At 42.5% G+C, this 22,979-nt stretch overlaps 3 protein-coding genes across 3 annotated transcripts; 2 read left to right on the top strand and 1 right to left on the bottom strand.

The window, feature by feature from the left end:
- Nucleotides 1-1,808: 1,808 nt before the first annotated feature.
- On the top strand, nucleotides 1,809-3,646 carry rrs1 (ribosome biogenesis regulator 1 homolog; the record flags this gene model as incomplete). The annotated part of the gene is made up of 1 exon (XM_079234536.1): nucleotides 1,809-3,646. One exon carries the CDS (start codon nucleotides 1,809-1,811, stop codon nucleotides 2,886-2,888), a length of 1,080 nt encoding a protein of 359 aa, XP_079090662.1. The 3' UTR covers nucleotides 2,889-3,646.
- Nucleotides 3,647-5,443: 1,797 nt separating this feature from the next.
- Nucleotides 5,444-8,662, top strand: LOC306750788 (uncharacterized protein; the record flags this gene model as incomplete). Its single annotated transcript, XM_079234262.1, has 5 exons — nucleotides 5,444-5,510; nucleotides 5,760-5,791; nucleotides 6,344-6,511; nucleotides 7,173-7,252; nucleotides 7,975-8,662. The coding sequence occupies 5 exons, from the start codon at nucleotides 5,444-5,446 to the stop codon at nucleotides 8,222-8,224; spliced, it is 597 nt and encodes a 198-aa protein (XP_079090388.1). The 3' UTR covers nucleotides 8,225-8,662.
- Nucleotides 8,663-13,928: 5,266 nt separating this feature from the next.
- mybl1 (v-myb avian myeloblastosis viral oncogene homolog-like 1) lies at nucleotides 13,929-22,346 on the bottom strand (the record flags this gene model as incomplete). Its single annotated transcript, XM_079234390.1, has 15 exons — nucleotides 13,929-14,054; nucleotides 14,150-14,347; nucleotides 14,576-14,680; nucleotides 14,863-14,979; nucleotides 15,129-15,243; nucleotides 15,404-15,543; nucleotides 15,654-16,043; nucleotides 16,136-16,375; nucleotides 17,509-17,583; nucleotides 17,677-17,875; nucleotides 17,969-18,189; nucleotides 18,895-18,987; nucleotides 19,298-19,369; nucleotides 19,571-19,670; nucleotides 22,324-22,346. The coding sequence occupies 15 exons, from the start codon at nucleotides 22,344-22,346 to the stop codon at nucleotides 13,929-13,931; spliced, it is 2,214 nt and encodes a 737-aa protein (XP_079090516.1).
- Nucleotides 22,347-22,979: the final 633 nt, after the last annotated feature.

Below are 22,979 nucleotides of genomic sequence, written 5' to 3' on the forward strand. Positions count from 1 at the left end.
GGATCAAAATTCAGCAAAACCCCTTGAACACTTGTGGAGACAGTGGGTGACACATGCTGTGACGCAAGCAGCCAACTAGTGGACATATTTAAATTGGGGGCTTTTAGACGATATACATTTCCATCACAGAGGACCTTATAGCCTATTCTAAATCACAAGAGGGACTTTGGGCCACTAATTACGCATTTCCAAACACAGCATCACTTGTGACCTTATCTCTGTGCCTGTCAAAGTGTTAGCATTCACATGGCAAGTGTGGCGATGAATGTAATTACTGGAGCCCAAAATAATAACACCATCGTCTTTGAGCCACCAGCAGCCAGTCAATTGTCCTCCCCCTCCTCGTCTTCTCCAAATTAGTGGAGACAAGGACAAAAATAGAGTTAATCGAGCCCTGAATCTATGGGAGGATTACATACAGAAAATATGAGAGACAAGGAAGGATATTTATACTTCAGTGAATTTAATATCTCATGGAAACACTTATAGTAATCCTATTATAAAATGTATCACAACTCCATAACTTTAAAATGATGTGCCGCCACTATAAGAGTTACAGCACAGAAACTCACAGAGAAAAGAACTTTCACTCATTATTATATCACTTATATTGATTTGTCTCATTGAAGTGTCCCTGCACGGGAGTTTCCACTAATGTAATCTTAGTAATTTGAACTATTTGTCAATTGTGCAAGAGTGTGCACATCCAAATCTGTTTCAAAATCTGCAGAACAGCAACTAAGCACAGAATTGTGTTATTTGGTAAATTAATTACACACGAACAGCATTTTTGTAAATTTACTTTCAAAGTGAAAAGTAAAAAGTGTCCCCCTCTACTCAGATGTTGTGCTCGTTGTTACAGTAAATGTTTGGGCTTCACTGTCCAGAACGATGTATGTTCAGAGTTTGATACAAAAAGGTGGTTTTCACATTGGGGGGAACATTTTTTTATGTGCTCACCTCAAATCTTTGTTTAAAGCTGCTATTTACGAGATTGCAAGCATTTCATTTGAATAGTTTGCTTTTAATAATTTGCTAATTTAATAATTTGCTTACAAACTACCGCTACATAGGGTAGTGCCGATATTAATGCTGTGAATATCCAATTCAGCACCTTGAAGGCGTGTACGTATACGCACAAGATGATTTTGTGACGTCTAGTTCGATAGCCCGTCATTGTTCCAGTATGCAATCAGCACAAGTGTGAAGACTTGAAACTCCAGTGCACACACACTTGAAATAATACATATTTTGCATAATCTGGATTTGTCATTGAGAGAGAAGGGAAAGATGTAATGTTATTGAAACATGTCTGGAGGGAATCGAAAAGATTGCTGAAAAAGATGGCTTTTCAGAAATTTATATTTTTTTTAAGTTGTTAATTTTTATACAATTATATTTGTATTAGGATTGTTTTTGTTATTTATTTATTTGACAGCTCAGTGCTTTTGGGATTATTTCCTATATAACAGTGGCACACAGAATACATGTTAAGACACATCCATAGTTAATGACTTTGGCATTATATATATTTTGGATTTGCACCTTATTGTTATCTTATCTTTTTTAATATTTGCACTCCTCCCATGTTGCATTGCAACTACTGCACAACATTTCCCCTCGGGATAAATACAGTTAAATGTGTATCTTAGTTAGTTTTTCTTACCACAGAACCAACTAAATGGAGCAACCTCCACCTCTTGTGGCTATAAGTGGTATTTCTCCACGCGAACTGTGACCCGGATGTGATCGAGTCTGTTTTTCTCTGCCGCACGTGCAGCGCTAACGTCACCCAGCACTCTACCAACATGGCCGCGTGCAGCGTGGAAGCGCTGCTGGCTAAAGCTGAGCAAGAAGAAGCAGAGAAACTCAAGAGCATCTCCGTCCACAAAGAGCTGGACCTGGAGTTTGACATCGGTAACCTGCTGGCTTTCGACAAAACCCGCATCGAGTCCCGGGACTTCAGGGAGCAGAAGAAAGAGGACTTTCTACGCTCGTTAGCTCGCGACAACACGCAGCTACTCGTCAACGAGATCTGGAAACAGCCCTCGGAGAGGATCGAAGAGGCGATCGTGACCAAACTACCGGACACGACGACCCCGCTGCCCAGAGAGAAACCACCTCCGAAGCCCAGACCTCCCACAAAATGGGAAGAGTTTGCCAAGCTGAAAGGCATCCAGAAGACGAAGAAGACCAACTTGGTGTGGGACGAGACCGCGAAGGACTGGAGGAGGCGCTGGGGCTACCAGAGGGCCAAGGACGACACCAAGGAATGGCTGATCGAGGTGCCGGCCACCGCAGACCCAAATGAGGACCAGTTCGCCAAACGCGCCCATGCCAAGAAGGAGAGGGTGGACAAAAACGAGTACAACCGGCTGAAGAACATCGCCAGGGCGCAGAAGATCAAGCTGCCCGGCGTGGGGCTGGTCCCCATGCCCCAGCAGTCCAAGGAAGACCTGGTCCGAGCCGTGAATGTGGCCAAGACCTCCACGGCGTCCGTGGGCCGTTTCCAGGACCGCCTGCCGAAAGAGAAGCCACCGAGGAACACGGGCAAGAAGAGGAAGTTTGAACCCCTCATCGGTAACTTCTCCAACGAGAAGCAGAAGCAGCTGGAGCTCCTGAAGCACATGGGCAGCAAGAAGCCCATGATCAACATCGACATGGCCGTCAACAAGCAGATGAGGGAGGAGAACAGGGAGGAGGCCGCAGCCAGATTCAAGAAGGGGTCAAAGAAGGGACGCAAAGGCAGCATGGGTGGGAAAGGAGGTGGCGGCAAAGGAAAGGGTGGCAAAGGAGGTAAAGGGGGCCCAGGAGGAAAAGCAGGAGGTAAAGGGGGTCATGGAGGTAAAGCTGGAGGGAAGAGGAGAGGCAAACTTGGGAAGCATTGAGGACTTTGTATCCCGCTGTGTCTGTCTGTGCCTTGGCATCAAAACATCTGGACTCAAATGATGCAATATGAAAAATGACTCTTTGATTCATCTTCTGTGGGTGAGGGGTGTGGTGTGGTGACTCTATTTCGTCTATAACTATCAGTCCCAGCATTCACGTAGGTCAGCTGATTATGTGTGTAATATTGATGAAATATTAAAATCAGTAGATTGTTTTTTTTGTCCCTGTTTTTAATTAAACGCAGAATTGTTTTTAAAGTCAGCTATAGCGGGACAACAAACACTGAATGTATTCACAGAATTGTAATAATTGCAAACAGAGTAGGCAATGGTCATTTCTTCAATGGTTACACGTATGTCAGTGATTTAAAAACAGTGTTAAAGAACGGTTTCTATTTAAAACCAAACATGACTGTTTGTTTGCTTATTTGTAAGTTGACTTACTTTACAGTACTTTCTAAATGTATATTTAAACTATCAAAGTTATCTACAAGTTAAATCTATTACTTAAGTAATCAGTGAGTAAGGTGTGATGGTTCCTAGTCGGTAAAATGATCCAAATGCAGATAAATTATTTTTAAGTGTCCCAGTAGGTCATGCCAGTGAGACGGGATGCACAATACCAGAAGAAAAACTGAGTTTCTGCTGTGAAAAAGATCAAATTATCACGCAGTCGGCCTGCTTCAATGAAGCTGTGCAGCAACTGAGGACTTACATATTGACTTGTAAAACAAAACTATTAAAGCATCAGAGGAAAAAGTTTGTATAAATCAACATTGTGGCAGTCTTTTTTTGGCTAGTCAAGATATGAATAATTAAATCATAAAAGCTTCAATATCAATCCAATATAACCTGCTCAATGCTTTGTCACATTAACCACAATGATCTGCTGAACCCAGACATATTCATGGGTTATATGTCTTTGTATGAATGGCAAGATCTCTGACTGTTTACTAATGCTCAATGTTTCTTGTTATATATTTTCAGATTACCCAACCATACTATGAAAGATCTTTATTTTTGCTAAATCCGGTTGCTTAAATTAAACTACAGAAGCAAACTGTTGACAGTGAAAGCATCTCAGCAACAGATTCAATATATTATGAATGGAGCCACGATGGTAGATGTAGCTAATGCAACGTTTCCCAAAAATATCACTTGCATCTTTGCTTGCAAACTAAAACGGTGATGCACAACAGGTGTTTTTTTTTTGTTGAATTTCCGTGTGCATTTTAAACTTTGCCCTGGTTTTTTCTTAAGCGATAGAAGCTTGAAGCTCCTGAACTCAGTGCTCATGTTTCTCTTTCCTAGAAGTAAACATCAGCTCGGTCTTCTGTGCAGCTTAGCTATCATTTTTAGTTATGTAAAGAATTTGCTCTGGCCTTGACGTCCTGAGGCATCACACTGAATTAGGAGCAGACATTTAATGCATGGGCAGAAAACGCTGAATATAATTTTTCTATCATCCTAGTGAGCACAACACTGATGACGGAAGGCCTTGATCCGTACATACACCTCTGAAGAGACTCGTCTTATGGCCAGAAGGGGGTTCAGACCAAAGAAGTGTTTTACACAGCTGCTGAGGATAAAGATAACGAGGTTAATCAGTTGCCTCATCCAGTTACAGGTGTTTCCACTTTCAGACACACACACACACAAGCTTATGCATTGCCCTCCTGACAGGATTCCAGCATTGCTTGTGAAAATAAAATGCATCCATTTTCCAAGTATTTCTGCAGTTAGAATTGATGCCATGTGCATAATGGCTGCAGGTTTGCAGCAAACTTCCACTGCTGGGATATGATTGTCTGGCTGAGTGATCTCTCATGCTGTTGATGGATGCTTTTTAATCGCTGACACAAGCTCACAGCCAAGCTCCATCGCACCAGAGCGGGAAAGAGGAGGTGTGTGTGTGTGTGTGTGTGTGTGTGTGTGTGTGTGTGTGTGTGTGCGTGTGGAGGGTTCAATCACCATCTGTTGAGCAGTCCGCCACCACGTCCCAAGCCCATTCATCTTTGTCCCTGCTCACCCATGCCACTGGAAATAGGACACAGTCAATAACCATAAATCAATCAAGCACTCTTGACAAGGTGGAATTATTAATTCTCATCCGTGTCGAGGCGAGCAGCGGCAGCGGCCTCTAAACTTCCCTCGCATGTCACCAGATGGTCAAAGAACAATAGGCACTGGCATGAAGATGAGGTGGTCAAGCATGATCTATGAGATGAAGACTGCCTTTCATTCCATTTGCTGAGCAAAACAATATTGAAAATAGATCTGGTCAAAATGTCATCTTCAAAATTAAGATAAGCCCAACAATTACTCTAATAATCACGCACTTTTCTTCAATAAACTAAGATTGTATTCGTGCCTACAGTCTTGTGCTGTGCGTGCTTGTGTGTGTGTGTGTGTGTGTGTGTGTGTGTTCCCCCCCCAAGGAGGACGTGTTGTTGCTTGGGTCCAGCTCAGTCAGTGCTGCAGTGGTTTAGTCAGCTGCATTTAGTGCAGAGAGAGTGAAGGAGCTTCGGTCAGTGCGCAAGTGTCAGATCTTCAAGATGCAGCGCATCTACATGCACAGCAATGAGCACTTTGAAGTCTTCACCACTGTCCTTGCTCCTCAAGGTGAGTGGAATCATATCCGCAGTGGAGAGTGGCTTAGCATGACATCATTTTTCATTGTTAGTGAGGACAAGATGAACTGTCAATGTCAGATGATTAATAACTAACGTGATAGATTGTTTGTTTTCTCTACCGGGGGACTGTTCATGTATTGTTTTGACATACTTATGTCCATGCATTGATGGAAAGAAATTCAGATTTGCATATAAAACATATTTTTTGCTGATTCATTTTCTACTCATTGGTTAACAGGCAGGTATCGATACAGAACAGAAGCTGAAACGGCAAGTTAAACATTCTCCCTTATTCAGATATGCATCTGATCTGCATTGATAAAAATGTATCATCGGCTGCAGGTTGTTCACTGAACATTATGTGTCGGTGCTAAACAGCAGAACTATAATCCCAAAATGATTATCTATTGTTTTGTAAGTCTTAAATACAATGGGGATTGATTAATATGAGTTTGACATTGATGTTATGTAAAGTCGGTCAATTTCCTCTGGCTCCATTATGTGTTCAATTCATCTAATTCCTCTGACAACCACTGACCATATTTAGGTGGAACAGATTATGAAGAGTAGACCCAAATTTAGGGTTTCTATTTCACTGCACAGCAGTTCATCTCTAAATCTTGACGCATAATCCTCTCCATTCACTGAGTCTAACCTGGAGAATGCAGAGTACAGCATGGACAGTGACTTGATCTTTTTTTTTTATCAATGCAACAAAAAGGAACAGGAACACGACAAACTGAACCTTAAAGTCATTGTAAAATCACATCCACACAATCCAAAGTGAAAATAACCGACTGCAACTCTCCCTTTGACCGCTAGATGGTAGTGGTGCACAACTACACGCCCCACTGGCCCGACGAGCTGGAGCTGTTTCTGGGTGACGTCATCCTGGTGCTGCCCAAGCACGAGGAGGAGCGGTGGTTTGGGCGGCTGCAGGGCGGCCAGCAGGGCTACTTCCCCGCCTCCTGTGTGATGGAGCTGAGCCAGGTTGGTTGGCTGCCCAGTGAATGAGCTCAGCAATGCAGCGCTACTGGACTGTGCTGTTGCTGCTGCTGAATGTCACAAGGCAGACTGCACTTTCTATTCTGTGCGTTTCAAACACGGCTTCTTCCCATGAACACATTATATTAGAACATTTGGTTATTTTTACCAACTTCATTTAGTTATTCATTTAGATATGTTTAAGTCTCAGCTGTGTTGTTGAGTTAATTAAGTGGTTTTCCCTCCAAACTTCAATTTTGTTTGTTGCATTTGGTCATGAATATTTAAGTACTGCCCAGCTGGTGAAAAGAGTTGTATAATGTCTTCTGTGGCTTTTTTTCTCAAGACTGAGAAAATAGCCCCGATGATGTCACAGTTGTGTCATCAAGGTTATCTTTATTTTGGCTGAAGAAATTCTAACGAAAAGCCGACATCACATACTGGTGTGGTAATCAGAGGCGTTTAGAGAGCAGGGAGAGTCTAATGAAAAACATTATTGAGTTGCATTATGGGAAGTGTAGTATCCAATATAGAAGTTGGAGCTGTCTGTGAGTTAACTTGGAAGGAAAAAAAGCTAGATAAGAGAAGACACTAGAGGAAGTATAACGTTTATGTATTGCCATCTGTTGAACATTTAAAAAACATGCTCAATGGTTCATATTCGCAGGTGAATCTTCCTCCAAAAGCCGTACGAAGGAGTTTATCTCTGAGAAGCAACGATTCCGGTGTACGCAGTAGACATGGGAAGTAAGTGTAAAACTCATACAGCGTACAAAAAACACAACAACAGGCATAACAACAAACATACACGTCCCCCCCAACAAGTACATGCATAAACATCACGCACACACCCAGCAGCTGTTCAACCATCGAACCCCCCCACACACACACACATCCCCCATTCCCAGATCTCATACTGCTCTCCGCCCAGCGCCCCTAAACAGGTGGCCCCTCTCGTCCCTCATTAGTTGACAAAGCACACTGATTACAACCCCCCCCAACATACACGTACATGGAGGCGTGCACACGCACACACACACACGGACACAAGCTCAAACGCACTATCTAGTGAATCCCCTCTCACTGCACAGCATCTCATTAAAGAGGAGCAGGAGGGAAAGGGAAGACCCTGTAGTTTTCTCTGAAATGTTGGGAAAATGTTTGATCGCCCAATCAAAATAGCATGGGAACATTGAGGATGGATCGTCAAAAAGGAAATAAAGTTTTATCAATGCTACATTCAGTGTTGCCGCAAAAGTTATTTGACAGGGCGCTGTACCTCTCTTGCAGTTTATTTGACAGTAGGGGGCTTTTATTTTTGACAGCCTGCCACTGAACCGTGCTCACACACCACCACCACACAGAGCCCCCTGTACAGCTCCGTGCCTGCCTTGTCTGCTAGCGGTGGAATTTGGGTCATGAGGAATAAACAGGGCCTTTGTGTTTGTTATTTCCTCTTTGTCCCCCAGTGGACACATTCGGCAGGCCCTCAGGAGGGGGAGCAGAGGAGTTGGAGCAGGAGGAGTGGTGCTGGACGGTGGCCAAGGTGAGACCGAGGGCCCCTTCCCGGTGCGCAGGCACCAGATCCCTGTGCCACAGCCCGTGGCCTCCCAACCTCAGACACACAGATCCCCGAGCCTGCTCCACAGGATCTTGTCCAAATGCCGGAAAAAGACTGAATGCCAGGGCGCTACCAACGGGGCCTTCGAGGGCGACTAAGAGGCCCTCCTCTTTGTCCTGGGTGGCGGAACTGTGTTCACTCTGGTGGGGCTGCGTTGGGGGAGTATGTGGGTGAACGGAGGTCTTATATATCCTCATGTGGGCTCTTACTCATTTCCATACCTGGTATTCTTGACTTGGCTGCCTTTCTAGAAGCAAGAGGTGGAATTGTGAGTGTAGAAACCTATCGATGATGTCACAGAGTGTGTTTTGCCCATTCTATCTGATGTATGTGACATCACTGATGGGGGCGTCTGCACAAGTGCAACATGTTTGAATGTGCAGACAGCTGAACATCTGCTGTTTTGCCCTATTTTTCAGCATGGCAAGATCAAATGCAGGCTTTGAATAAATAATAAGTATATTATTACAATCATGGAAACAATAACATTAGAGTTAGCTGCTATTAATGATGGAACAAGATGTTTAACTGATCAAATGTAGCCCTTTTCATGACTTTGATGCTGTTACTTAAGAGAAGTAATATTTATATTGTCTGTACACATTTTGTTTCATTATGCATGTTTCCTGACTTCATCTGCTCAGTCTAATCTAGCGATATGTATGTATTCTGCTGCTTAATCTGTCACCATTTTTTAATTATAAAACCAATAAACCCTTACAGGCTCTCTCATCTTTTTATTTGAGTGAACATGCCTCCCTATATTACCTCATACGTTCGACTACTGTTCATTTTCCTTTGAACACACTGGGCCTCCCTCCTATTTAACAGTGCCAGAGGATGAAAAAAACTCTCTCAAGCGAAAGGAAGTGTGATTGAGGCCTGCTGAAAGCTGCTGAAAGCTTCACCGAAGGACCCGGGATTGTACCAGTTGCCCCGGCAACACTCAAGCAGCCCTCATAAGTTGCATGTCTTCTTCATCAGTGGTGCCTCCCAGCATGTCCCCGGAGCGGGGTCTCTATTGGCTGGGCTGTAGATTACCTCCTTCCCGAGGACACAAACACCAAACCTAATCCCTAACCTTGGCCTTGACCTCGGTGGGGAAACACACTCCTCCTCCTCCCCCACCATTTAATATTCACTGTTGTATAATCCTTTGTAATGAAGGCCGTAGGAGGCAGTCACTCTGGGGCCAGTGTTTTGGGCGGCATGTCTTGCACAAGGAAGGGTGTAAATGTTACAAAGAGAGACCGCTGCACTGGTCTCTCTTCATGAGAATATTTGTGTGGGCCGCTGCTGTTACGCCTTATCTTGAGTTTACGACTTTCACTTTTGACAGGGGGGGATTTTACTTTCATATTCTGACCGACAATGACCCCATAAAACAGGATATGAACGGTGATAACGTGTACCTCCCTGAATGAGATTGACTGTATGTGCATGAGGTGTATAGAAGGAGAAATGTCACTCATCTAAGGTGGCGTATATATGGGGCGATTAGTACTCACATGTTGTTAGAAGTAATTCATTAAAAATCACATTAAGTCACACAGTGTGCAGAAACAAGTTAATGTTGTACTTATATTAATAATCCACTGTAGCTGTTGCTTCAAAACATGGCAAACGTCCACTCACAAGGACTGACGTACCTCACACAGTGACACACACAAGTGGAAACAGTGACCTATTTAGGGCGGAGAGGGCCAGGGTCCAAATTTGAACACACACACACACATACATACACACACCTACACACACTCCCTCAGGGCTGTGGACTCTCCCGCCTAAAAGTGTCCTATCCATGCTGTGTTGTGCTTGGTTTCTTCGGGGGATGGGGGGTAACAGGGTGCCTGCCAGATGACTGCTCTGTCAGCCCAATAATGGGCTGCCATCTGCTGTCTAGCATACACAAAGGCAAACAGTGGATGTGTGCGTGAGCTCGTGTGCGCACTCCTGGGTGTGTGCTCAGAGGAAGAAGGCCGGGGAGGTTTGGTCGGACGCCCGCAGGCTCTGTTTCATGTCTTCAGAGTAAAAGGAAGACGCACAAATGAGCACACACCTTACATCGCCCATGACTGGCTAACCCAAGGACCAGAACTATAGAGGGTACCAGACCTGTACTGGATACTCACAATGGGTGGCACACACTACGGTGTGTCAAGTTTTTACAGTATATGTAATGTAAAAGATGGGAAAATATCATTCACTTTTAATAATTCTCACAATAACAGCATTGAATATCCAACAAGGCTCGTCTGCATACAACAGGTGTGTGTCCAGATGTCAATAACTAAATGTAAATAATAATCTAAGAACGGGTTCCCCTGAATACATGCATGAAGCATAAGGTGTGTGTGGGGGGCTTCTGCCAATAACCAATTAAGTGGCTAAAGGTCCCTGACATCTTTCAACTCTTAGTGCGGGTCAGGCAAGAACAAAAGACCCTCTTGTACGAGGTCGAGAGCGAAGGGAGGACAGATTGATTAAGTGGACATGGCGTGCATGCGACGCCCGTGTGTTGATGTGCACATTGTTTGTATGCATGTGCACTGCTGCTCCTTCAGCATAAGGCAAGTCGGCACGTCCCTTGCCTCCATCCATTTCGGGGGCAATTGAGTGAATGGGCCTGTAAAACCAACAGCCCTGAGGACAATGGAGCCAGGGGGCATTAAGTCATGGGTGAGTGGGCCCCTTTAGGGCCAGCAGCTGACCCTGTGGAGAGGCCTCTTGTTCTGGTGGAGGGGGCTCGTGTCCCTGGACCCCAGGCCAAGTTGACAGTATCCCAACATATACATACACACATCAGCTTAAACCACTCAGCTGTCAACACCACAAGCAAACAATCCACCTGCACGGCTGTCAACTCCACCTGCGGAAACGCGACACAATACGAATAAAGGTGGAGGTTTGCATTTGCATTTTCCTCACGAAAATGTCCTTCGAGGAATCAGTTTTTGGCCGGAGCTCAAAAGGTTGCAATGCCTGCTGGGAGCATGTCAGAAAAACTAAAGGATCATAAGAAATCTTTATTACGTGGGAAATACCATGTAACCTACACTAATTTGTACAGGATCACTTGGCAGAGAGAGGAAGCTCCACAAAAGAATGTAGACACACGATTCAAAATGCCATTTATGTCATGCAACATATTCATTTATTTTTTCAATTTAAGTACATGGTTACGAAGACGGTTGGCAGGATTTCTATGGTACCTTGGTTATGATTTCAAATGAAAATTCTACAAAATTACAGAGTGTTACATCATACAGAGTGTGTGTTACATCTGTGATTCACCTCTACAGTCCAGCATCTTGTGTATTGCTCAAGCATAACTACAGTAGTATATAAGAGCTACTACTATCCTGTATGTGTACTTAATTCCCTCAAAACCTATGATGTTACATGGCCAAATGTTGTTCACGTACAAACATATTAACTTGGACTTAACAAATGGAATGTACAAACACAAGTCAAACCAACAAACAGAACATTAAACACAAGTATATACAGATTAGACACATCTCAGTCACCAGATTAAAAAACAGTCTTCTGTGGCTGTTAGTTTACTTTCTTACTTACTTTCTGAGTTGTATACTGTATACTCCTGATCTTTCCACTTGATTTCCCTGACAAGATTCCCTTCTTATTCTCACTCAAACACTTAATGCAGGATAATCCAGATTATAAATGATACTGAATCTGCTAATGCCGATAATACGAAGAAGACCATTCTGCCGTGATACTTCACCAGATTATAGACGGTTCGTTTCAGGGTGGTTAAAAATGACATGAATCAGCCTGTTAACATGGAAGCACAGTGCAGCACATTTCTTCAGAATTACACCATAATTTGTGCATATTTACAATTAATAAGGCCTTTATTTTTAAGCAGTGTGAAATAATGGAGGAGCGAATTTGGGGTCTTGCTCAAGGGCATTTCAGGACAGCCCGTGTTAGCTGTATTTTCGCTAAGAGCCATCTGTCTAAAAGGTTTCTCGTAAGGCTTCAATGTAGTGTGTTTAAGCAGAACAGGAGAAAAGAACATGTTAAAATCAAGCAGCAGGATTGTAATGTCAGCATTCATTACAAAACAGGAAGACAACTGTTTAACACACACACACACACACACACACACACACACACACACACACACACACACACACACACACACACACACACACACACACACACACACACAAACAGACAAACACACACCCAACAGGAAAATAAAATAAGGACAAGAGCTACATCATCAAAATGAACAAACACTTAAAATTAAATGATGAGTAAAAAGTGCAATTTGTCTATGATTAGAGGTCGGAGATGGAGTCCTGCTAGCTAATAGCGAAGAACACGTTTGAATCAAAGGAAGAAAATGTCCTAGCTATATGTTACAAGATCACAGATACAACTACACGATGGTTATTTGCTAGATCTCGTCTGGTGAGGAAAATAAATTGACGTATTGAACTAGAGGCAGTGCATGTTCTTCTAACTTGGAGTAATGAAACTGAATGGTAGCCCAATCCTGATTTTAAAAGAGAAAAAAAATAAAATCAATAAAATTCTTCAATAATTTCTCTGAAATGTTTTTTTCTTCTTTTTAGAAATAAATAAATTAGTAGACATTAAATAAATAAAACCTACAGCCTTCACATAAAAAGTAAATCCTTCTCAGCCAAATGCTTGTCGTAGAACACTGATGATATGAAAACTGGTTCATTTTCTGCTACAGAGAACTGTTTTAGAGAAAGTGAGGGTTTTTAGGCTGTTTTGTTAGCAAAGTTAAACTTCTTAAAAACGCATGGTTGTCCGATTTATATTAATATCTAAGCTTTAGAGCTGTGAGATAATAAATAAAAACAAACAGAAATAAACATTAAGGTACCCTTCCATTTTGAGGTTTTTACACATTGCAATGAAATACATTCAACCGATGTCTCAACAGACACTATGGCCTTGGAAAGGAAACGTGTTGTTAGAAAAAGATACCATCACAAGTGCTATCCAGTTTGCCCTTAAAAAGGCTGCTCCTTTCTCAGCAGCCAAATCAACTCAGTAGTGCAATACTGACAGTCTCTTTTTTACGTCCTCAAAAACTTCCCATCACCATGGATCGGCATTCAGCAATGTAACACCGCTGTCTCAAAAAACCACGTAACCGCATTCCTGTTTCTCTCATTTTAAAACAATGGTTAACATTATATTCTGTACTGTATGAGTCAAGTTAAAAACCCATGGTGTGATTTAAAAAATACATGGGTGTCAATAAAAAGCTACACATTATGCATGTACGTGGTTTTTATCTGACAACAGCAATGGGGCAGTTTAGCTCAACAAGCTGGAGGAGACACACAATGAGTAGCGTTACATTATAAAATGTCTTTCTCATTTAAACAATATATTAACAATATAAAACTCAGAAGCAGCCACTGCTAGTAATAAACACTATTTCTACAGCCTACTGTATGTGCAGGTTGTTTCAACATTACTGACTAGTGCAGGAAGAAATTCTAGCCTTTTCATATCTGTACAAAACTGCTTACGTTGTCCAGGTTTTGTGTACTCAAAGAAAAATACACGCCAAAGCTAGAAACAAGAAACTACTTGGGCAGTGAAGTATAAATGTGTTGAAAACAATGCCAGCAGCCATGCATTTTGGTGGACCTCCTTGGAAGTGCATTGCTGCTCCAAAGAAAAATAAAATAATTTGTCTTCACTGGATTGTCTCTTACAGGATTCAGTGGAGGTTTTAGTTGTTGGACGGGCGTAGTAGTGTTGCATGCTCAGCGAGGGGACGGCTTAAAGCACCAGGGCCCTTGAGGTAGAGCCAGACGACGTGTAGGGGTTCAGGTACTGACGGGCCTGTTCTGTCATGATCAGCTGGTCCTCTGTCTTCCCATAAACCACAGCTTCCCACTCACTCACCTGCAGAGAAGGCTACAAGTGAGTACCAATAGCTGCCAAAGTAGCTTTGTAAGGGTCACCTCATTAATGGTTTGATTTAAAGACTCTCTACGTACCTGCACCGTGCCGTGTTTTGGTGCTTTGTGGAAAGCGAGAAGCTTCTTCTTCCGGGGGCTACTGAAGCGAGGAGGATGAACGGGGACTAATGAGGGCTCCTCTCGCCCAGAGGTCAACGAACGAATGGTCAACGAACGGCCACACTCAGGGATTTGGTTGACGAGTAAAGAGCCTGTCAGTATACCTTCATCTGGCACCTGCAATATGAGATTCAATTAAACAGAGTAGCTCAAACAACAATACAATAAGTGATAATGCTGGACCTAATTCATATAAAGTAGTATTTTTAAGCGATGTCTACCATTACCAACAAGTCCAAAGGCTTGATATTTAACATTTTATTGATCCAGAAGTTGCATATGCATGTGTTTGCTACTAGATCTAAACCAGTGATTTTAAACTAGTAAACAAGTATCGTGACTTACTTGTGCGTTGTTGAGCTGCTCTTGGAAGAGTTGGACGTTGGGGCAGTCTTTCCCCCAGGGGTCTAGCACGAGAGACTTGCGCACCTTTCTAGCTGGGCCGTCGATCTGAAATCAAAGGAGCAAGAAACAATAAATGCTATAGTTCTATCTAGAGTAGAGTGATGTAGTTTTGTCCAAGAACCACGATTGAGCTCAGTAAAATTCTAAAGTGATTGTATCTGGAAGTATTTGTTTCCTCGAATAACAGGTTCATGTATTTAAATAATAGAAGAACATGCTCCACCTACATTATGTTTCCATGCTCTGTAATCTGGCTGGAGGTCCAATCTGTTAAAGATGTCTGCCCCAGTCTCCTGCTTCAAAACTTCTCGAATGTCTTCTTCTAGAAATGCCAACGGCTGTGGCTGAAACACACAAGCACACACATAGATTTAACCACAAGATCATGTAGCCATATACTTTACAAAATAGTAAAATGTTATCATAAAGAGAGGTAAATAAAAGTGTGAAAACATGCAGGTTAAAATGCACACAGCCACGGTTGACTTCTTACCTCCATCTTTAGCGGCCCATGCATTTTCTCCTGGGCAGCCAAAGCATTTTTGAAAGGAGTCGGTGTCCTCGGGGTTGGAATCATGACAGTCTTGCGAAATTTAGGGGTCCGTGAACTAGAAAGTTGACAGAGAATATAATACACTGAGTACTCGCCGATTAACAATCTGGTCAAATAAAGATTTATTGTGGAAAATTACCACAAAGCATAGCAAGCTTCTGGCTTTTATGCCAGCTCTTGTGGCATGTATACTACTTTTATATATATCAATTTACCCATCATTCTCTTTCTCGTGCTTAGGTGTGGTCTCTTTGTGGAGCGGCGTGTTGAGGAGACATCTTTGGCCACACACAGGCGTTGAGGTGAGGGAGGGGTTATCCAGATTCAGATGCTCCGCCCCTAATATGTTGCAGAACTGGGGAAACAGACAGACAAGACATATTAGCCAGATGACTAATGCAACCTCAGTACATCTACTCAAGAGGTGAGGATTAGGCCGTGTGAGGAAAGAAAGACTTAATTTACTCGTGACGGGGTGAATGGCAGTGACTTTGTGGGCGTTTTCTTGGGAGAGTTTGAGATATTTTCCAAGAAGGAAGAGCATGTCCTGTCACACGAAGGAGACGGTTCCCCCCTATCTCTCCTCCTCCTCCTCCCAATGGATGCCTGGGTGGGTTTGGATGAGTTGATGGGAGTCAAGGTGTCACTGCCCAGACCAAATGCAGCACAGTTCTTATCCCGACCAGAGATGGCAGGCGGACTGTTGACTGTGAAGGCCATTGAATTGTCACCCGTCCTCTCTTGCAGGAGCGTGGTGTAGCTGGCCTGGTTGTGCCTGGGCGGCGTCGCTGCCTCTGACAAGTCGAAACTGGCCACGTCGCTCCATGCAGCGGGGTCCTGCAGAGCAAAACACATCTACAGGAGATCTTTAATACATTCATGAGTTTAGCTCAACAAATTAATTGTGAAATACATTTGGTCTCTGTTCTGTTCCTTCTGTTACTCACCGAATCAATGAGCTCCATGGTTTCTGCAAACTCCGGTATGGTCTGCAGGGTAGAGAGCACAGCGCTGGCCTCTACAGCCAGGAACTTGCTGGGGGAAACAGGAAGCTGTGGTGAAGGTCCTTGGGGGATCTCGGGCCCCCTCCAGGGCCTTCTCTCCTCCTGCTCCTCTATGCTGCTGCTACTTGTAGCCAATGTGTCATCTGACACACTGTCGGACCAGACCGAGTACTGCTCCACACTCTGAGGGGGCAGGATGAGAGGATACTAGTCAGTTTAGAAATGATCTGTGGCGACGAAAACACTGGTGATACTACAACACACCGGACTAATTCACCATTCTATCATTCAGTATGAAGTCACTGACTGTGAAGAATGACAAATGACATGAATGGAGTGAATTAAATGTGAAAACAGTGTCGGTCGGGGAGAGACAGAATAGGAAGAGGAGAGACAGAGGAAAGTGCTTGGTTCAAACTGCTGGCTGAGCGTGGGCATGGGGGTGAGTACTAGAAGGGATGAAGGAGCTGGTTCATGTTTGGAACGATGGTAATGTGGGGAGGAGGTAGGGCGGCTACCAAGCACAGCGCCAGGCCAGTCTGAATGAGTAGCGAGATGGGGAAGGTAGTTACTATAGCAACACTACAGCAAATCAGGCTACAGACACGCATACATGTGTGCCATTCTTGTTTTCACATGAATACACTGCAAAAAGTCCATTTAGTGTCAAGTCTTAAAATCTTCTTTTTTCTTCAAGCAAAGAAAAGTTCACTGAGGAGATGGGATTTGAGAATTGTGTTAGGTCTAAGGTGTAGAAACACCACCTGGTTCAAGAAAGTTCATAATATTCTCTCATCTCACTTGGATTTGATTTTAAGACGATGTTTATTAAGATAATTAATTTAATATGAAAAAAAATGACTTTTTACAGTGTATGTTAGCTACAAACACACGCAGACTATGCTGACTAAGTATGCAAACACACATTCGGAGTGTGTTCTTACACGTGGACCTCTGCACTGCACTTGTCGTTGGACTTCAATCTCTGCTGACATAAGCAGCAGCTCAAGCTCCTTAATTCTTTGCTCTCTGTCAGGATCATCCAGGCAGAACGGCTGAAATAAACAAACGTCAGGGAGGAGAGGTCGAGAGGACAGGAGGAAAGGAAGAGGTTAAGAAGAACCAGACAAAAAAACAGATATACACATACAATATTTACGGACAAATTTTAGATTTTGAATGTTAGGTGAAATAACAGGACATTCAAACGCTTGATTTGAAGTTCAGAGTTAGCGATCGCAAAGATAATTACAGAAAGTCCAGAAAATAAAGAGAGTTTTCTCAGCAGCATGCAAAGAAAACACATAAAAACTCACCGATATGAAGCCAGAATTATCAGAAAGACTGTCCATCAAGTGTCTACTATGAGGGTCATACGGATAGCTCCCCATCTAAAATACAGAGAATCAGACTTAAATAATAAAGACAACAAATAAGAGAATTAAAAAATATAATATGGTGTGGAGTCTAGAGGAGAAGTGGACCTGGTTGGGTCCCGGTATCGGCAGAGGACCTCGGTCACAGTGCTGGAGCTCTGTTGGTGTTGGAGGACACGGTCTGTGGTGGCGTCTCTTCAATCCAGCATGAGAGGAGGTCATCTTGCTGCCATCTTGCAGGTATCCCTCATGCTCCACCTTTCTCCTCATGGTGGAGTTCCAATGGTTCTTGATGGAGTTGTCTGTCCTGTTGTAGAGAAGATCAGTAATATTTTTAGCAAACTAAACAGTTTCCTGACTAGAAGTGGAGCTCTGCAATGTGTGCAGGAGATTATATTACCGTCCAGGGAGAAGCTTGGAGATCTCAGCCCAGCGGTTGCCAAGTCGTTTGTGGGCGTCGTAGATGATTTTGTCCTCTTCCTGAGTCCATGACGACTTCTTCACCTCTGGGTTGAGGTGGTTGTGCCACCGCTCACGGCACTGCTTTCCAATCCTCCCCTGGAGGTGCTTGGCGATCACTGACCAACGCTTCGGGCCGTACTTGTGTACCAGGTCAATAACCTGCACAAATATCCCCAGAGGAAAGTAAAGTCGTTAGTTTTAGTTGGCATCTTTTATTTTATGAAAGGATGGAATGAAGCCCCTAATTGGATTCATTCAAACTACAAGCTGGTGTAAAGAGAGGAATCACATCGTTCTACTTTTCTCATTTACAGCCAACAGCAGAGGCAGATATCAGAGCTTTAATCGTGGCAGCAGCAGCATGTTTGAATGTTCTCATCACTCCTGAAAAATGTTGTGATGTCATCATTGCCAGTACAGGCTGTCATTGATGAGCCTGTGTTTTGGATATGATGCCAAGATTTTGGAGAACTGAAGGATTGTGAACCATTTAAGGAATGCATTGTCATCTTTGATCTATGGAAGATATCACAGCGTCACTTTGTACAAAGAAGGGCTGGCCAGGCTCGAAACTAGTGACTTGGAAAGTCTGTGTTTTATTAGGGATGACGTAGTGGAGCATTTACTTTCCAAAAAAAGGAGCTAGGGCAAAGAAAGTTTTTGGGGGAAGTATCCTTGCGCTTGTGCACAGCCCTGTTAGTCGGAAGGTAAAAAAAAATATATATATATTGTTGCATTTGTGTTCTTTCACTTGGCCTAAGCTGCTCTCAACACTCCCCACAGCTTCCTTCTGTCTCCCCTATCATTTACCAATTTTGTCTTCTCACTTTATATCAAGCACAAGAAACTCCCAGCTCCACTTACCTTTTGATCCTCCTCTTTTGTCCAGGGTCCTTTCACCAGCTCTGGGTTGAGCACCTTCTGCCAGCGGTGCTGACATTGGCCATCTGTCCTCCCCTGTGAGATAGCCGCACAAAGCACAACACCTCATTACACCACTACCTCACAGTTACACCTACTCCTGACAGCTATATATACATCTTCCTCTCCAGTTGCTGCACCCGTCACTTTTAAAAACATCCTGTTGAGAAACAACGTTAATTATAAGATTACTAAATGGTTTGGATGGTTGTTAGGTGTTAGAATGATAAGAGATGGACCAATATAGCATAAAGCAGTAAGATACTACTTCTAGTATTCAAATAGTTTGGGCCTGGATATTATTGCACAATGACGACACATTACATTACATTACAAACATACTTACTGGGAAAAAGTTAGCTATTAGTTTCCAGGAGTCAGGTCCATGCTGCTCTACAAGTTTTTTCAGCTTTTCATCCTGAGAGGAGAAACATAAATTACTTCTGAGGAACTTCAGTCATCCACAATAACACGCTGACAACTTTCATTGTATTATTGAAGAAAATAACAGCAGTGATTATTATGAAATACCAATCTCAGCACTAAGTCCCAATTTCACTCAATGAAAATACAAAACTCCTTTAAGTACAGACGCCACTTGTGCCTCTGATAAACTTACCTCATCTCGGGACCACTTTACTTTACACAGGGGCTTTTTATCTTTGCTCTTCTCTTTACTCTCTTGGTCTGTAGAGTGTAGGTCTTCATCCTCATCATTGCTAAAAAAGAAGAAGAACAGGTTTTATTAGTGGTGCCACATCAGAGCCCAAACTTTTCTTTATGAAGTCAATGACTGTAAGCAGGTAGTGATATGGAAATGGTATTGCATGGAAATTGCTAGGGTATCAGTATCTTAGTTTATGTCAGGACCTAATGCTTAGTAAAGCTGTACCCAGATTATTCGTAACAATTTCTTATGAAAATGCAAATATGAAAAACTCTCTGCTTGTAAAAGATACTTCACAAGGTAAAGGAGAGCACTAGAGAAAGTGCAAGAAGTTTAACTATTACATAAACTCTTCTTCAAATTAATCTGAGTTAACTATGTTGGGTTGTTCCTTTCCGTATTGCATGTGCAAAGAAGTGCATTAGCACCAGGAAATTATAACAAAAATAAATGCACAGGTTGTGATTGAGCGCTAATCTTAATGTCATTGCCAAAACAAGCAAGACAAGGAGGAAAAAAAGGAAACACAAAAACACGGATGGTAGTTGCAAAAGCCTTCAGTTACATTAATATTGCATTCAATAAAGGAACAACCATATGAATACTTAACTAATGTGTAATGATGGATTGAATAGAAATGAGTTTGTCAGACTGGTGGGTCTCAATGTGAGACATAAAAACACAACACAGCTTTCACTTTGGAGATTAAAAGGGCCACTCATTTTGGACAAAACTTGTCAGAATAAAAATAAAATAAAGAAGTTGTAAGTATACATGGCTGCATACAAGAACATAAAATACCTCTTTACTGACACAAGAAGTTGGCAGGGAGCCCTGTACTTCTGTGTTCCCATAAAACATGCTGCTGGGCAACACTTGCTTTGTGGCGGCGGAAAAGAATTTAATAAATTGAGGTGAAATGAAGGTATCTCTTCCTGACAGATGTTACTGTAAAGAAGACCTTCCCCATCACGCGTGCACCTAACACACACAAAAGGGTCTTGTAACCGACTGTGTATGAGAGGTCCTTCTTTAGTGTGGAAACTTGAAAATGGCAATTGAATTTTGTCTTGGCCTGATTCCCTCACCAGAGCTGAGAGAAGAAGGGAACTGAGTCTGGACCTCAGGCTGAACAGGAAGGAGGGGAGGAAAGGGGCGATCCTGATCAACAGGCTCTTTCACCTCAAGAGGTGTGTGAGTGTGTGTGTCATTGAGATGGAAGAGGCGGTGCACTGGGGTGTGGTCTGGGGAATGGTAAAGCGCTAACGGTCCAGTTGTTCGAAGTTTCAAAAAGACGGCAGGCTGCATAACCTCTTCGCATTTGAAGTAATAAGAGGATAACATTAAAATGTGCGTCAAACGTTGTAAAAGGAAAAATTGTAATATCAGCTGAGCAACTTAGTAGAAGTAAAACAAGACACAAATGTACAAACATTCATTGTCTGCATTAGTAATACTTTATCAGTCAAAAATGTTTATGGGGTATTGCAACATGTAGCCAGCTCAAAGCCCGCTTATCTAATATCTAGTGAGATAATAGAGCCGTCCATATCTCCAGATGGGAACACAAAGAGGGGACAAGTGGGAGATGTAAACAATGAGTTAATTATCCTATCTTCAAAAATTTTGTTTTGCCCATCCAACAATTCAAAAATGTATTTTTCAAAGAGATAAAACTGAGAATTGCGACAAATCCAGACTATTGATGAGCTGGAACCAGCAAATTATTGGCAATTTTGTCGGATAAATTACTAAAATGATCCGTTGATTATCAGAATTGGTGGCAATTATTATTATGTTGATAAACTAATCAATTAATTAACTTAACTGTGTATTATATATATAAATAATTATAACACAAGAATTATAAGACAAATATCCTTATGAATGTGCACCTGCCTGTTGTTGAATGTAAATAATCTATACAATGCAACATTGATCACTATAGTCTGATCACAAACCAACACGTTTGTTTTGTCCTTTGATTAAAAGAAAACAATATCTTACCACTCATATTTATATATCTATTATAACTAATCTGACTGGGTTCTCACTTTCAAGTAATGTCTTTCCAATGATGCTGCTGCTACATAACTACTGTTTAACAATAGGCAATAGTATGCACTCTATACTGTATTATTCCACCAATATTTTAAAAAACAATGTAACCCCATGTTTAAAAACGCGATTCACAAGCTATAATTTTCAATTTAAGAGTTGTTTTTATTTGTTGTTTTCTTTCTTTTTCCTTTGTTGTCTGTCTTGTGCATATTTCGTTTTATGTAATTTTGTAAAATTTTAAATATTATATAGGTGGAGGCTTCAAATAAGCCCAGTTGGCTCTTTGCTTCTTCTTGCACTGTGATATTTATTAATTTATTTCTGTTATGTTCGTTTATTTTATTTTATTTTATTGTTTTAATTGTGCCAACAACAAACTACTGGGAGATATAACATTACGTTATGAACTATTAAGTACCATATGAGTATGGTAACGTTACTCTTCATCGTGTATGCCTGTGCAGGTGCACATGCACTGCACGTTATGCTGTCAGAGATGAGACGTGCAGTGTGAACGCCCATCCTGTATTATCATGATATACTACAAGGACCCTGATACCAACACAACGTTATCTTCACCGCAGGCAGTGGCGACTGCGGCAAACAGATAGCGAACTGCATGATGAAGTATCGCCGGCACTCACCTGCGTGGCTTCACGTTGTCCATGACAGTTGGTGGGATGATTGAAGCGTTTCAAAGACGAACCTGTGGCTTGGCAGCTGTCTAAAATCCCTCATTAATAGATGTTCATCCATAGAAATCGCTGTAAGTCATCGCACGTTCCTCCTAAGACGCGGCAGCATGTAGCTGGCAGTGTCGGGCTAGCCAGTGAGCTAACGTAACGTACAGTCCATAACATTACATTCTCGGTGGGAGAGACTCGCTCGCTGGCGATAATATCATCTTCCTAAAGAAACGTGTGCCGTTGTCTTCTGTTATTTGTTTCTCAACAATATCGAGACATACACACGGACATTAACTAGACGAGACTAACACGTTACTTTCCTTCCTCGGTGTCCCGGTTGTTTCTATCGTACTTGTCTGTACTTTTCTATTTGGCGTTATGATTTTTGTCCATCCCGCCGATTCTCGCGCCCAGCCCTCTGCGCAGGCGGCCTCGCTCCTGATTGGTCAGAACTGGGGCTGTGAAAAGAGGAGTCGGTACTCAAACCTGATTGGGTGAAAACAAGGAGAGGCTCGTGTGTGATTGGATAAGAGTATAAGGAGGGTACGTTTTATTGGTTAAAATAATTAAGGAGGCGGGTGTTAAGTGAGACGACTGTACTGTCACCTTCTACA

The sequence above is a fragment of the Taurulus bubalis genome, assembly GCF_910589615.1.
Source record: "Taurulus bubalis genome assembly, chromosome: 18".
Taxonomy (NCBI): Eukaryota; Metazoa; Chordata; class Actinopteri; order Perciformes; family Cottidae; genus Taurulus; species Taurulus bubalis.